Source organism: Phragmites australis, chromosome 2 (assembly GCF_958298935.1).
Source record: "Phragmites australis chromosome 2, lpPhrAust1.1, whole genome shotgun sequence".
NCBI classification, from domain to species: domain Eukaryota; kingdom Viridiplantae; phylum Streptophyta; class Magnoliopsida; order Poales; family Poaceae; genus Phragmites; species Phragmites australis.
The window spans coordinates 9,268,743-9,283,466 of NC_084922.1; the positions used below are offsets into that span (position 1 = coordinate 9,268,743).

At 50.9% G+C, this 14,724-nt stretch overlaps 4 protein-coding genes across 4 annotated transcripts; 3 read left to right on the forward strand and 1 right to left on the reverse strand.

Annotated features, from left to right (window-relative positions):
• Positions 1-457: 457 nt before the first annotated feature.
• On the forward strand, positions 458-2,106 carry LOC133909835 (dof zinc finger protein 4-like). Its single transcript, XM_062352382.1, has one exon. The coding sequence runs from the start codon at positions 1,173-1,175 to the stop codon at positions 1,797-1,799; it is 627 nt and encodes a 208-aa protein (XP_062208366.1). The 5' UTR covers positions 458-1,172; the 3' UTR covers positions 1,800-2,106.
• Positions 2,107-3,134: 1,028 nt separating this feature from the next.
• On the forward strand, positions 3,135-9,236 carry LOC133909836 (uncharacterized). The gene is made up of 3 exons (XM_062352384.1): positions 3,135-3,192; positions 8,121-8,847; positions 8,940-9,236. Exons 1-3 carry the CDS (start codon positions 3,135-3,137, stop codon positions 9,232-9,234), a joined length of 1,080 nt encoding a protein of 359 aa, XP_062208368.1. The 3' UTR covers positions 9,235-9,236.
• A 472-nt stretch (positions 9,237-9,708) lies between these two features.
• On the reverse strand, positions 9,709-12,959 carry LOC133898487 (F-box/LRR-repeat protein At4g29420). Its single transcript, XM_062339207.1, has 2 exons — positions 11,944-12,959; positions 9,709-10,792 (listed from the first exon to the last, which is right to left on the reverse strand). Exons 1-2 carry the CDS (start codon positions 12,461-12,463, stop codon positions 9,942-9,944), a joined length of 1,371 nt encoding a protein of 456 aa, XP_062195191.1. The 5' UTR covers positions 12,464-12,959; the 3' UTR covers positions 9,709-9,941.
• Positions 12,960-13,343: 384 nt separating this feature from the next.
• Positions 13,344-14,696, forward strand: LOC133902445 (uncharacterized). The gene is made up of 4 exons (XM_062344036.1): positions 13,344-13,588; positions 13,661-14,104; positions 14,195-14,382; positions 14,431-14,696. Exons 1-4 carry the CDS (start codon positions 13,344-13,346, stop codon positions 14,694-14,696), a joined length of 1,143 nt encoding a protein of 380 aa, XP_062200020.1.
• The last annotated feature ends 28 nt before the right edge of the window (positions 14,697-14,724 follow it).

A 14,724-nucleotide genomic window follows, 5' to 3' on the forward strand; every position in this document is an offset into this window, starting at 1 on the left:
AGACACGTGTGAATTGACTGACCGGACCTGACTTGATGCAGACCGGGCACCCTTTCCTACCGGCCCTGAGGTGATCGGGCATCCACTCGAGACCAACTGCCGCGAGTGAAATGACATGCTGCGCAAGCGAGCATTATCGTATCTCCACTGAGTTACCTTCTCGCAACTCAAGAAAACAACACACCACTCGTAGCAGACACCTCTTCAGCTCGGTCCTGCAGCTGCCCAACTGGGTGGCATGGGAATTACTCTAGCTAGGCTGCGTACGTAACCTTGCAGAGTTTGTGCGCTGCCTAAGCCGAAACTCGTACAGAGCCATGGACACATTAGCCATGCCGTCTAGCTTGCTAGACTTGTTGCTTGCTCCATGCATGCACTTGCAGAGAAAGTTCACTCCGTTCAAGAACAGGCACCGTGCAGTCGCACTTGCGCTCCACACGACGTGCGATTGCACCGCACCGTTCAGTGAAGCAGTTCGATGTGCGCGAATCACATCGGTTGCAAACTTGCACTGTCCGTCGCAGATGCCGCGAAAGAACCCTAACCTTTGTCCTATATATGAGCTGAGCTGCCGGCATCCTAGAGGCCAAAACCAACCCACAGAGAAGTAGAGAGAGAGAGAGAGGGGAATCAAATAGCAGTGGTACCCTCTGAAGCATGCTCATGCTGTGCGACATTCTGCAGGAGCCCAGCAACCGAATCGCTGTGCAGATGCCACCGCAGAGCTCCTCGCTTTGACTGGAGATTTCAAGGCGATACCGCCACAGCACTGTACTGATGCGGCCACTGGCCAGTGGTGGCCACCGGCAAGTAACACATCCGGACACAAAGCTGCGTCCTTTGCCGCCGCGCTTGTCCGCTTGCCCGGAATAGAAGTCTCAACTCAACCCCCCTGTTCAAACTCAGTCCTCTTCCACCTGACACCTGCTCGCCTCTGCCAACTGTGGCCCTCTGCCCTCTGCGAGCTCAAAGACCGCCACCTACTGCTAGGCTAGCAACCGCTCCCTCCTGGCGTTGTCTTCTTCCTCCCCTATCCTCCGCTACAAATTGCCTCGGACCTGCTTGTCGCGAGGCAGTTCTCGCACTTGCATCAGGAAAGACCGAAAGAGGTAGCGTAGTTTGTTAGTACAGTTAAGTGTTAGGTTTCTTGGAGCCAGAAGGCGAGGGGAGCTATGGTTCGTGTCGCGGCGCCCATGGAGGCGGGTCAGGTGGTGGAGGGGAGGGCGGCGGCCGGCGGCGGTGGAGGAGCGGGAGGAGGGAGGCCGGAGCTGGCGGGGCTGCCGTGCCCGCGGTGCGAGTCCACCGACACCAAGTTCTGCTACTACAACAACTACAACCAGGCGCAGCCGCGGCACTTCTGCAAGGGGTGCCGCCGCTACTGGACGCGCGGGGGCGCGCTCCGCAACGTCCCCGTCGGCGGCGGCACGCGAAAAGCCACCCCCGGCGGCCGCCGCAAGCGAGGCGCCCAGGCCGCGCAGGCGTCGCCAACGCCCCTCTCGGCGTCGGCGCCCTACGCCACGCAGCGGCCCTACGAGCTGTCCTTCGCGCCGGCCCTGGCATCGCCGCTGGCGGCAGTGGACCCGGACCGACGGCTGCTCGACCTCGGCGGCAGCTTCAGCGCGCTGCTCGCGCCCGCGCCCGCGCCGGTCGGCCACTTCTCCGCCGGGTTCCTCGTTGGCGGGCTCGCGCACGCGGTGCCTCCTGCTCTGCCACCGCCACCACAGCAGCAGCAGCCAGTGTCCCAGGCGTTGCCGGAGGGCTTGATCTGGAGCATGGGGTGGCCGGACCTGTCCATCTAGGAGCTCTCTCCGGCGAGCGCGCAGTGCAACGTCCATGCCCAACCAATGATTACTGTTCATCTCTAATATTTTAGCATTCTCTTTTAGCCTGCTAGCTAGTGTTGCATCCAGGTTAGTATCTTTTTTAGAGCCAAATGGTTTAGGAATCAGAAAGGAGAGCTGTTCTTGGGATTCAGGAAGAAGGAATTGTGAGTGATTTGATGGTGTTAATCTCCATGTGTTGTTTGCATGAGCACCCTGCAATTGCATGACCATTCGATGCTAGTAGCATCTTATCTTGAGTGATTAACGCGTCTTGTTTTTCCTTCGTCTGGATGAATTTCCTTCTTGCTTGTCGTTTGTTTTGCAGTTCTTGGGCAAAAATTGGCCGTGTGGCTCAAGTTTAATGGTTTCGTACTGGATTCGTGTTCTTCACACCAAACATGAATCTGAGCGTGGAAAGCCATCTCCTCCTGTTTTCGTTGCAAAGATATCTCTGAGGAGAGAGCACAATCTGTTTTTGAATAAAATACATTCGGATCCAAACACATCTGGACTTTAATATTTTTCCGAGAGGAATCCCGTTTTAACTAATAAAGGAATTATGGGCTTGAAGAGTGCTAAAATTTAACCTGGGCCGCATAAACCTGTCCATCTGGCGCGCATTGCAGAAGGACGAGATGGGCAACTTGTCAGCCCAAAAAACTCGTGTGTTTCCGGCCCAGATCGAGTCGCGGATGGCAATCGTGCTTCAACGCGTGTCGTTACAAGCCGCCGGCGCCAGGAGCCAGGAGGCGATGGACGCCACCGTCCTCTCCCACCGGGTGGCGCGCACTATGGCTCACACCAGCTGCGGACGGGTGCCCTGCCGTGCGTCCTCCTCCGGCTGCTGGATCCAGACTACAGACTGCAAGCTCGAGCTATCGCCGCCGATCAGCCTCGTACGTGCTTCAGCACTGCGATTTGAACCAAGAAACTACTCTGCAAATCTGCGTGCATGCATGTGCAGAGGAACACATCCACCGTCATGCCTTGATTTGGTTCGGGCCAGGATGGCTTTGTGGTTTCCCGGGCTCGTAGCGCTTAATGATTCGCAGTGACACGAGTCAACCAAAAATAGCTAGGCCTCGTATCGCACGTACCGGCTGGAAACGGCGGTGCCCTCCTTAGCTGCAACGGCTGCGTCCAACTCCGGTTCTTCCCTCCTGCCGCAACTCCATCCTCCTCGAGTTGGGGCTCCTCCTGTTCTTCAGGTGAGCCGGGGATTTGACTGTTAAGAATCGATTTCTTCTGTTGTATACTCATGGCTGATAAAGGGTCATTGTCGTGTCATGCTCATGGCTGCAGGACGTGGTCATGGAGCCCCAGCCCGACTCGCCGTCCTCTCCGGGCACGCCGTCGTCAGAACCAGGTAGTGCCAAGGTGACCACGCCTTCTGGAGAAATGCCGGTACCGGACGAGCCTGTAGAAAATACAGAGGGCAGATGATGGAAGCGCTTAGCAAGATGATAGCCAGGGGCGCTGTACGTGTTGATTTATAACGCCAATAGCGCAGCTCATATACAAGGCAACAACCTCCGGTGATTACGGCATGAGAGTCCCATGTTTTTAGGATCCTATACAACAGTTTCTATTTTACAGATTCTATCTTTAGTAACAGACCTACAACCATGAACTCTCATGCCGTCCTGCCCAGGATTTACATCAACACGTCACAAACTATTTCTAACAGCCTCCCTCAATCACAACTTAGTTAAGTTGAGATTGATCTTGAAATTCTCAACTAGCCTCACAGGCAAAGCCTTGGTGAATCCATCAGCTACTTGATCCTTGGAGGAGACAAAGTCAATTTCCAAACGTTTCTGCTTGACTCGATCTCTCACAAAATGATAGTCCACCTCAATGTGTTTTGTTCTAGCATGAAACACAGGATTGCTTGAAAGGTATGTGGCGCCTAGATTGTCACACCACAATTTGGCAGCATTAGGACTCTTCACGCCTACCTCATGTAACAAAGTCTGTATCCACATAACCTCTGCCGTAGCATTAGCTATTGCTTTATACTCTGCTTCAGTACTGGATCTAGAGACAGTGGATTGCTTGCGAGCACTCCAAGACACTAAATTAGTTCCTAGAAAAACTGCAAATCCTCCGGTGGATTTTCTGTCATCCACACAGCCTGCCCAGTCAGCATCTGAAAAGGCGCTTACTAGTGTGGAAGTCGACCTGTGAATCTTTAGCCCGAGTCCAGTGCACTGCTTTATATACCTTAATATTCTTTTCACAGCCTCCCAATGTACTGTAGTTGGAGCATGAAGAAACTGACAAACCTTATTCACAGCAAATGAGATATCAGGCCGTGTTAATGTTAGGTATTGCAATGCTCCTACAATGCTCCTGTATCTTGTGGTGTCTTGAGCTCCTAGAGGAGTTCCTTCATACAGAGATAGCTTCTCACTAGTGGATAATGGTGTATTGACTGGTTTACAATCTGCCATGCCGACCCTCTTCAGTAGATCAGACGCATATTTTTCTTGTGTAAGCAGAATTCCACCGTTTGTTTTATGTACCTCAATGCCAAGAAAATAGTGAAGTTCTCCCAAGTCCTTCAATGCAAACTGTTCTTTAAGATCTCGAAGTAATGCACTTGTTGCTTGCTCGGTGGAACTCGCCACAATTATGTCATCGACATACACAAGAACAAACATTGTGATGCCTCCCTTACTGAAGAAGAACAAGGATGTGTCAGCCTTGGATGCTTTAAACCCCAATTGAATCAACCGTTCACTTAATCTAGAGTACCATGCTCGAGGAGCTTGCTTCAACCCATATAAAGCTTTATCAAGTTTGCACACATAGTTAGGCCGGTTTGGATCCTCAAAACCAGGAGGTTGATGCATGTATACATCTTCTTCTAAGAGTCCATGTAAGAATGCATTCTGCACATCGAGTTGGCGAAGAGACCATCCACAAGATACAGCTAGAGACAATATAACTCGAATAGTTGCAGCCTTAATTACTGGACTGAATGTATCTTCGTAATCAATTCCATACCTTTGTTTGAAGCCCTTGGCAACAAGGCGAGCCTTGTAACGATCTAGACTCCCATCAGACTTTCTCTTGATTTTATACACCCATTTGCACCCTATAACATTGGTTCCCCTCTGTGGCGGAACTAGGTGCCATGTCTTGTTCCTTATCAGTGCTTCATATTCAGAGTTCATGGCCTGTTTCCAATTTTTATCCTGCAGTGCATCAGCAAGATCAGTCGGTTCACCAATGCTTGCTAACATCCCGTACCTGACCGTGCCATCAGTATAAATTTTCTTCTTTTGAATGCCGCGCTGGAGCCTTGTTACCGGCCGCAAAGGAGCTGCGACCTCTTCTGGTGTACCGGCAGAGGATCCACCAGTGGAAATCTCCCCCGGGCTCCGTGTCTCAGCATCAGGTGGCGTCGTTCCCGCGCCTGAAGCAGGCGCAGGCCATGTCGGAGAGACTTCGGCGACAGGTGAGAGCGGGTGCGCAACTGATTGGCCCCCACGCGACATCACCTCGGTGGAAACGGGCGCGGTCGGCTGGCTGCCAGACCCGCCTGACGACGTGGGCGCAGAAATCGGCCGGGGATCGTTTCCGTGATTCGTGTCGCTGCTTCCAACGGTGATATCGTCTGTATTTAGCACCTGAGGCAAACTAGAGTCTCCGCCAGGATTGTTAAATTCATTAGGCAAATTAACAGGCAAATTAACATGTTGATCATCCAAACTACTGTCCCCTTTGGTAGCCACGGAATCAGGAGATAACAGGAGGATCTCTGAGCGCAGACGAGCACCCGCATTGGGATGCATCTCGGCAAAAGGAAAAATTGTTTCATCGAATGTGACGTCTCTGGAGATATAGACACGCCCAGATGCAATGTCCAGACATTTATACCCCTTGTGAAGATTACTATAACCCAGAAGGACGCATCTCTTAGAGCGGAACTGGAGTTTATGGGCATTATACGGGCGAAGATTGGGCCAACAGGCACAACCAAACGTCCGTAGGGAGGAGTAATCTGGTTTTTGACCAAAGAGGCGCTCCAGGGGCGTAGTAAAATTGATGACTGCACTAGGAAGGCGATTGATGAGATATGTGGCTGTGAGGAACGCTTCGTCCCAAAATTTCAGGGGCATACTGGCGCATGATAGAAGAGCTAGACCAACTTCAACGATGTGCCGATGTTTGCGCTCGGCGGCACCATTTTGTTGGTGCGCATGAGGACATGAAACATGATGCGAGATGCCAATTTTAGTAAAAAAGGAGCTAAGCCTTTGATATTCACCACCCCAATCAGTTTGGATGGCTTTTATTTTTCGATCAAGCAACCTTTCAACTAGGTTCTGAAAATCATGAAACTTCTGAAAGACTTCAGACTTATATTTAATGAGGTAGATCCATGTAAACTTGCTGTAATCATCGATAAAACTAACATAATACTGTTTTCTGCCAACAGACTCGATAGCTTGACCCCACACATCAGAGAACACAAGTTCTAAAGGAGCACTAGATTGACTCACTGACTTAGGATAGGGCAACTGGTGTGCTTTTGCTTGTTGACAAGCATCGCACACATGCTCATTATTGGACTCTGAAGCAAATGAAAGGCTATTATTGCTGATGATGCGACGAACGATCGGGGAAGCTGGATGTCCTAGTCGTTCATGCCATCGAGACAGGGACGGGCGAGACGCCGTGAGGACTTGTTTTGGTGGTGAAGGAAGAGGATATAGCCCCCGATGACAACGACCTTTAAGCAGAGTTTTCTTGGTTGCCTGATCCTTAACCAAAAAATAGGTGGGGTGAAATTCCATGTAGGCAGAGTTATCAGAAGTAAATCGATGAACTGAAACAAGATTCTTGGAAGCCTTAGGTACATGCAGAACATTTTTTAACTGGAGATTGCGGCTAGGGGTACCAATAGTAGATTGACCAACATGTTTAATTGCCATACCTGCACCGCTTGCGGTGTGGATCTGATCACCACCGTTGTACTTCTCACGCATGGAGAGTTTCTCTAACTCGCTGGTGATGTGGTCAGTGGAGCCGCTGTCGGTGTACCAGTTGGTGTCGATGTTGTATGAACCGGTTGCCGCTGCTGCGTGCCTTTCTTCAGGGACGAAGTCCTCATCGAAGCGGTGCCAACAACGAGCTGCAGTGTGCCCCTCCTTGAAGCACACCTGACAGATCGGTTTGTCCTGCTTCTTGTTGTTGGAGCCGCCACCTTGCTGGTTGCTCCTTTGACCGCGACCACGACCCCCACCATTTGGAGGGCCGCGCCCACGTCCACGATAGGGACCACCACGGCCACGATTATTACCACGGCCTCCTCCACGGCCGGCCATGTTGGCCGAGCTCTGGTCACCGCCTTGAACCAGATCCATCCTGGTCTCGAAGTTGAGGAGCTGTGAATACAGCTCGTCGATGGTCACCGATTCCACCCTCGTGACGAGAGAGGTAACCAGTGACTCGTATTCCGCGGGCAAGCCGGTGAGTATGTACTCAACCAGCTCGTCATCAGTGATTGGTCGTCCAGCGGCCGCCATCTCATCGCTGAAACCTTTCATCTTGGTGAAATAATCAGTAGCAGATGAGTTACCTTTCTTGGTATTGGCGAGGGAGATGCGCAGATTTACCGCGCGCGCACGGGTTTGTGAGGCAAACATGGCCTCAAGCTTAGCCCATGCATCAGCCGCCGTCTTCGTCTTGGCGATGTGGCTGAGAATACCCGGAGAGACGGAAGTGAGAAGGAAGCTGAGGATCTGCTGATCCCGTGCCTCCCATTCTTCGAACGCCGGGTTGGAGACCTTCTTGCCATCCTTGTCCTCAATCTCCGTCACCGGCGGCGTAGAGACACCAGTGAGATGGCCGTACAGACGAGCACCGCGCACGGCCGAGAGCACCTGGGCTTCCCAGATGGAGTGATTGCTCCTGGTAAGCTTCTCTGTCACAGCGCCGGCCGAGAGAGGATGGGGGGTCGAAGAAGACATGGTGGGCGGCAATTGGATCTATTGAGTGTTTGTGGCTCTGTATACCATGTAGAAAATACAGAGGGCAGATGATGGAAGCGCTTAGCAAGATGATAGCCAGGGGCGCTGTACGTGTTGATTTATAACGCCAATAGCGCAGCTCATATACAAGGCAACAACCTCCGGTGATTACGGCATGAGAGTCCCATGTTTTTAGGATCCTATACAACAGTTTCTATTTTACAGATTCTATCTTTAGTAACAGACCTACAACCATGAACTCTCATGCCGTCCTGCCCAGGATTTACATCAACACGTCACAAACTATTTCTAACAGAGCCAAAGGAGGAGGCCGCCGCCCTTGAGCCCGACAGGCAGTCGTCGTCATCGTCTTCGTCCTCGTCGTCGGCTGAGAGCCTGTTCCATATCGACGTGGTCGAGCTCGGCAGCCCGTTGGTGCCAGCGCCGGGGGATGAACAATCCGCTCCAGTAGAGAGCGCGGAGGTCAAACCGGACGATTGGGCGACGTGGCCGGAGCAGCCGCCTCAGGTCGCGGATGACCCGTTGTTGTCGGACGGCGCCGCGGTGGTCACGGGGTTGACGCTGGCGCCGGAGGTCCAGACGATGCCCAAGCTTGAGGACGCCGCCGCCGGGACCGGGGGCAACGGGTTCGACCCGGAGAGGATCCCGGCGTCCGTCTTCCAGCCCAGGTCGTCGTTATCGCAGGCCGAGTGGAGCGTCACGTCCAACGAGTCGCTGTTCAGCATCCAGGGCGCCAGCCAATCCGCCGACCTCGGCGGGCTCTACGCCGGCAGCAGGTCGCACTTCGACTACTTCTACGACGAGGCCATGGCGGCGGGCGCGGAGGCAGACTCGAAGCTGCCGACCGTCGCGGAGGGGTCGGAGCCGGGGGACGCGTTCGACGCTAAGGAGTTCACGATGCCGGGCAGCGGGAGGTCGGAAGCCAGCGGCGGTAGCGCCGGGGCCAAGAAGGCCGCCGTGTTCCGGCGGCACGAGAGCGGCTCCGGAGGCAGCTCGAGCAACTTCTCCTTCGCGTTCCCAATGTACGCGACGCTGCATCATCATCGTTTCTTCCCTGTCCATGCACCATGGCTGTTCCTGATCTTGTCCGCCCTAATACGTTCTTCGTCTGCAGACTGGCGGAGACGTCGCCGAAGAAGAGGGACTACGTCAGCGCCGCGCCGTACCAGCCCCTACAGAAGGAGTACCAGCAGCCGCCGCTCGCATCCCCCGTGTCGGCCTTCATGGAGATGACCACGGCGGAGGAGCGGCGGAGGGGGACGGGGTGGTGCTGCTGTGGAGAGTGCTGCGGCTGCTGCTGGTTCGCTTGCTCCTGGCGCTCGTGCTGCTGCTGCTGCCGATGGCAGTGGTGGCGCTGTGGCTGCTCCTGCCCCAGCTTCTGCCGGTGCAGCTGGTGCCTCTACTTCTGAGAGAATTGGCGGGAAATCAAAAAAATAAACCGAGCTAATCTTTCAACCATGGTTACTGGAGCTGTAGGCCCGAGCAGATTCGCGCCACAGGGCATGGATTCCTGGTAACCAACCGAGCTGAAGGCCTAATCTTGTAATGGAGAGCTAGATGGCTAGGCATCGTTTCATGGAGTAGATCCCCACCTGCCCCTCCCTGCTTGTGTTCTCGGAGGACTATATGACGCAGACGGGTTTGGAATGCACATCAGCCGAGACAGAGTATACAGTACATTGTACAATGTTGAGAAGGAATTGAAATTTAAAATGCATGATTTTGCTAGGTTGGTATGATGCTAACCTCACCTGATAATCATCAACTAATCGTTCCTTTCTGTTCAACGTACTTACATGCAGAAAGAACGTAGCAAGTAACATCAAGCAAGCAAGCACAGATGTAAACAACCATGTAACTTCAACAAATGAGAGAGAAGGGGATAAACCAAACATAGAGAATAACCATACTTGCTTATCACGTATGTGTTTGTGCATAGTACCACGCCAAACATGTGCCTATATGCATCCATCTAGCCACCACAATACACCGCAAGCAAACAACCCAGCTCCCAGTTCTTCTGTAAAAGGGGCTACTACGTTGCAAAAGTATCAGTTTCACAGATAGTGTAGTTATGTAATTCTGGATACCCTTCACGTAACATATCTATGCAGGATTACTTCCAAGGACCCCACTGCCATCTGATCTCTGGAAAACTTTCAATCCAAATTGGCATCGCAGCTTGGCGGATATCATCAGATGAATCAGCATGGAAAAGGACAGTCACCTTGCAAAAAGGTGCACAGATCTGAAACAAGGGTAACAGCTGAAAAGTACAGTCAGATGGTGGTATATGAATTAGAAGTTTCTTCAGGGAGCTTCTAAACTGATTATCTCTGCATAGGGCAAGACATCTTATCAGCTCACTTGAAAATCTTGGGGCCAACTTGACTTCACTGATGCTGGCAAGAGTTCTCAGAAGATAATCTGGGTGGTTAACTTCTTGAAGAAGCTCATACTGGCTTGCAGAATCCGGTAGTTCAAGCTCTAATGTACTGATAGCTCGATTGTCTATGAATACTGGAAAGAGGGAACTTAGATCCAGTGACTCTATGTGAACATTTATCAAACTCACAAGACCATCAACTTGGACAGTTGCACCGAGTTTATCAATGGTGAGCTTCATGGTAGACAAGGATGGAGTATCCAAAATGAGCCTATCTGGTCGAACACATTTCAAGTCTAGAAAAACCAAGTTTGGTGCATGGACGGCCAAAGACCCTGGGATATTTGATACTTCCCAGCGGCAAGTCTTTAGTTGAGGAAGGTGAACCTTGGGGTCCTTGAGCCCTCCGACTCCTATAAGATTAAGAGTATGCAGGCAAGGAAAGCATTCATTCAATTTGTCGAGGTTCTCATCATCTAGTCTGATGAACTCAAGCGTCAGATGAGTAAGATTTGGCATTTTCTCGAGCCCATCAACAGAAAGCCATGCTTTTCTAAGGCCCAATTTGACAAGACTGGGACCTGCGTAGAAACACGTGACCACAGGCAGAATTAACCAGTCAAACATCTAGATCAAAATATAGTATGACAGATGGCTTCTTCACCATGCACATGAAAAACATCTGAGCATAGTTAACCAAATGCTGAAACAAGCTTATTTGTTTATTAAGTTGTCACATCAAGTCTTAAGCTCAATACCCACCTGATATCTGATGCTATACTGAGACAAATCAGACATGTAAGCTATCTTTATCATGGAGTTTATGGAATCACCATAATTGATTCAAAGCGGGCGTGGGTTGGGGCAAAATAAGCTAAGTAGTCCGCCCAAGACCTTTCTTTTTTGGGGGAAATATTTAGGATTTGCCACTCCATTATTTGTATTTCAGAATTTGCCATTCATTGCCCCACTGTCATGTGGCTGAGCAACAAATCCTGAACTCTCCCTATTGTTTAAAAGCACAGATTGCCAAGTTTGCAAATTGCAAGGCTAGAGCATGATTAGGTCAAATTTTCCTATTTCTGTAGCATTTGTCAATCAACCTACAAAGCCAGACCATACTTCGGCCAAAATTTAGCTTCTACAAACAGCACACTATAAACTCTTCTCGTCCATAGAGTGGCCCTATTGCATAGACGGCTATACCCATCAGTATAATTACTGAACTTAAGCCCAAATATGAGCGTCTTGCAAATTGCAATGAGACTATAGTTGAACTTCAACACCCAAACCCAAAGAAAGCCCTCGACTTACTGTAGAACTTTAATTGGTCACATAAAACTCCCAAGAGCTCAGATTTTGCCCCCAAGTTAAAGATTCCTTGAACAAGATATACTATAGTTCAACCAACAATGGTGAACTATAAAAAAAAAAGGGAACCAAACTGAAGCCGAAATGAGTAGTATAGATTGAGTTTATTCCAAGGTGACCACATAGCTTTAGCAAGAATGCTACTTACATTGTTATTAACGAATGATTAAATGCGTCCACAGAAACACAGTACTTGTTCATGTTATAATAGTATTGTGCCCTAGATTAGTGACCAGTGCTGTATTTTTTTGAAGATCAATAATAATGCAGTGGTGTGCGTTCATTTTTACAATAAATAGGACATAACTGACGGCAGAAAAATCAAAATAATGAACCAAGTCGCAATCTGAGAGGAGCTCACAGAAGTGGGAGATTAGAGGTAGCGCCTCAGCCTTCCTCCAGCACGCCTGCGGCCAGAAGTCAGCGATCTCCACCTCCCGGAGGACGGGGCCAGCGGAGGTGGCCGCCCACGCCGCCACGGCCTCCCCGCTGGTGAGGTGCAGGTCGTCGGCCTCGTCGAACTCACCCTCTTCCACCCACATCGCGTCATCGGGGGAGCCCTGCCCGTCGGCCGCGTCGAGCGCCAGGGACCAGAGGTGCGATCCGAGGAGCGACGCGAGGTTCCCAACGGTCGCGCGGAACGAGGGGGACCCGCCCCCGCCGCCGCCCCGGCCCTCGAGGCGGCTGCGTGCGCGGTCGGCCGCGCAGAGGCGCACGCGGGGGCACTGGTAGGACGCGGAGAAGAGCGCGCGAGAGGCAAGGCGGCACGCGGCGATGTCGCCGGCGTCCGCGACGCGGCCCAGGACGTCGGCGAGGACTGCCGACGGGAGGGCGTCGAGGGGGTCGCCGGAGGCTGACATACGGCGGCTCACAGAAATCATGGGTCCTCGCGACTCCTCTCCGAAGGAAATGTCTATATATCCGGTTCAACTAATAATACTATTTTTAAAAAATTAAAAATAAATTAAATAAAATTTAAAAATAGTACAATTAACGGAACTAAAGAGAATCGATGGAATACATATTAATTAATTTGCGTCATGGGCCTATCCCTGGCAATTCTACGGCTCCCCTGCTTGGCTGCTTTTCTGTTTTCAACACCTCTATGCTACAAAACTGATTTTTTATATATTTTTAAAATAAAAATTGCAAACATGTAGACCTGTTTTTTTTAAAAAAATGATGACTAGTTCAATATTGTTTTAAATTCCGAGAGTATTGGAATGGAGATAGATAGCTTGTCGCCTTTCCAACCCTTGGTGAGTCTGTACGTCTATTTTGAAATTTACAATTTTTAATTTAAAAATATATTTTAAAAATCCTACAAAACTCAACCAGAACTGAACTCCGCTCACATGTACTCGTAAGATCAACTCCAACCGTTTCCTTCCCTTCCTACTCCAAAATCCCTTCCCAGCAGGATTCCCTTCCCAGATTCATTCCCTTCAGGATCCTGCACCCCAACAGCATTCCCTTCCCCATTCCCTTCCCCAACAGACTTTCACTATTTTAATATATTTGGTACCGAATTCGTATTTTTTTGATGAATGTGTTTTTACGGCGATAGTACGGTCGTATGCAGTACGGGATTAGAGTTTTGACTGGGTACATGGCTTGTGGTGGAAGAAAACGTTGGACTTTTCAAGCGGCTTGTAATGGAAGCTACCGAAGTGTGGCTTCGCAGAGAAGATTTGTAGCACTATAAAAGGGCTGGCATCCTCAAAGCGGACTCACACTAGTTCCTCGTTTTCCAAATACAAGATGAACTCCTCAGATTCGGAGGAAATGATGATGTTCACCTCGGATTCGAGTGACGAAGAGGACGAGCTGCTTGTGCTTATTGCCATCGAGGAGGAAGAAGCAGGAGGTGCGCGTCGTAGCAGGCAGCGTGGGTCGATGCCCGGCCATGCGGTTATAGACCGGCAACACCGCGAAGGTGCTGCTAGGCTGTACGCCGACTACTTCGCCGACAACCCTGTGTACGGAGATGTCCTGTTTCGTCGAAGGTAAGTGCGATTTCGTAATGGAAGCCGTAACCTTCTTTGTGTACACTGAGTCATGTATGTTCACGCACCCAGGTTTCGTATGTCGTGGCGGTTGTTCTTGCGTATTGCGGCCGCTGTGGAGGACCATGACACCTGGTTCAGGCAGGGAAGGGATGCAACGGGGAAGCTCGGCCTTAGCCCCTTGCAAAAAATGACAGCGGCCATACGGCAACTAGCATACGACGTCAGTTCCGATGCAGTTGGCGAGTACGTGCGGATAGGGGCGAGCACGGCGATGCTGGCATTGCGGAAATATGTGCAAGCTATTGTGGAGGTGTTCGGAGAAGAATATCTCCGTGCTCCCAATGAAGCTGACACCGCGCGCCTCCTGGCAGAAGGCGAGCGTCGTGGGTTCCCCGGAATGCTCGGGAGCATTGACTGCATGCATTGGGTATGGAAGAACTGTCCAAAAGCGTGGCATGACGTGTACACAGGCCATACTCGCAAGCCTTCTATAGTTTTGGAGGCGGTTGCGTCGTATGACTTATGAATTTGGCATGCTTTTTTTGGGATGCCTGGGAGTCTTAGCGATATAAACGTATTGCACCGCTCTAACTTATTTACTAGGCTTATCGATGGGAGTGCCCCACCTGTGTCGTACAGCATAAATGGTAACAGGTACGACATGGGATACTACCTCGGCGATGGCATCTACCCTGAATGGGCGACCATAGTGAAGGCAATTCCTGCTCCACGAGGCAACAAGAGCATCCATTTCTCTGCGATGCAAGCTGCTGTCCGCAAGGATGTCGAACGTGCATTTGGTGTGTTGTAAGCTAGGTTTGCTATTGTTCGTGGACCAGCTAGAGTATGGGATCAGCCTACATTGCACAATATCATGACCGCCTGTGTTATTATGCACAACATGATAATTGAGGATGAGCGCGGTGGCGCTTCCCCGGTGCAGGTGTTCGACTTCATGGGGGAACCAACTCAAGTCCATCGCAGTGGTGATGAAGGTGTTCTGCATTATGTCGAAACAACTCAGGCTATCCGCAACCGTGCGGTGCACCGTCAATTCCGTGATGACCTTGTGGAGCACCTTTGGAGTATTCATGGTGCACAGTAGAAGAGGTAGTTTAATGCATGTAGTTTGG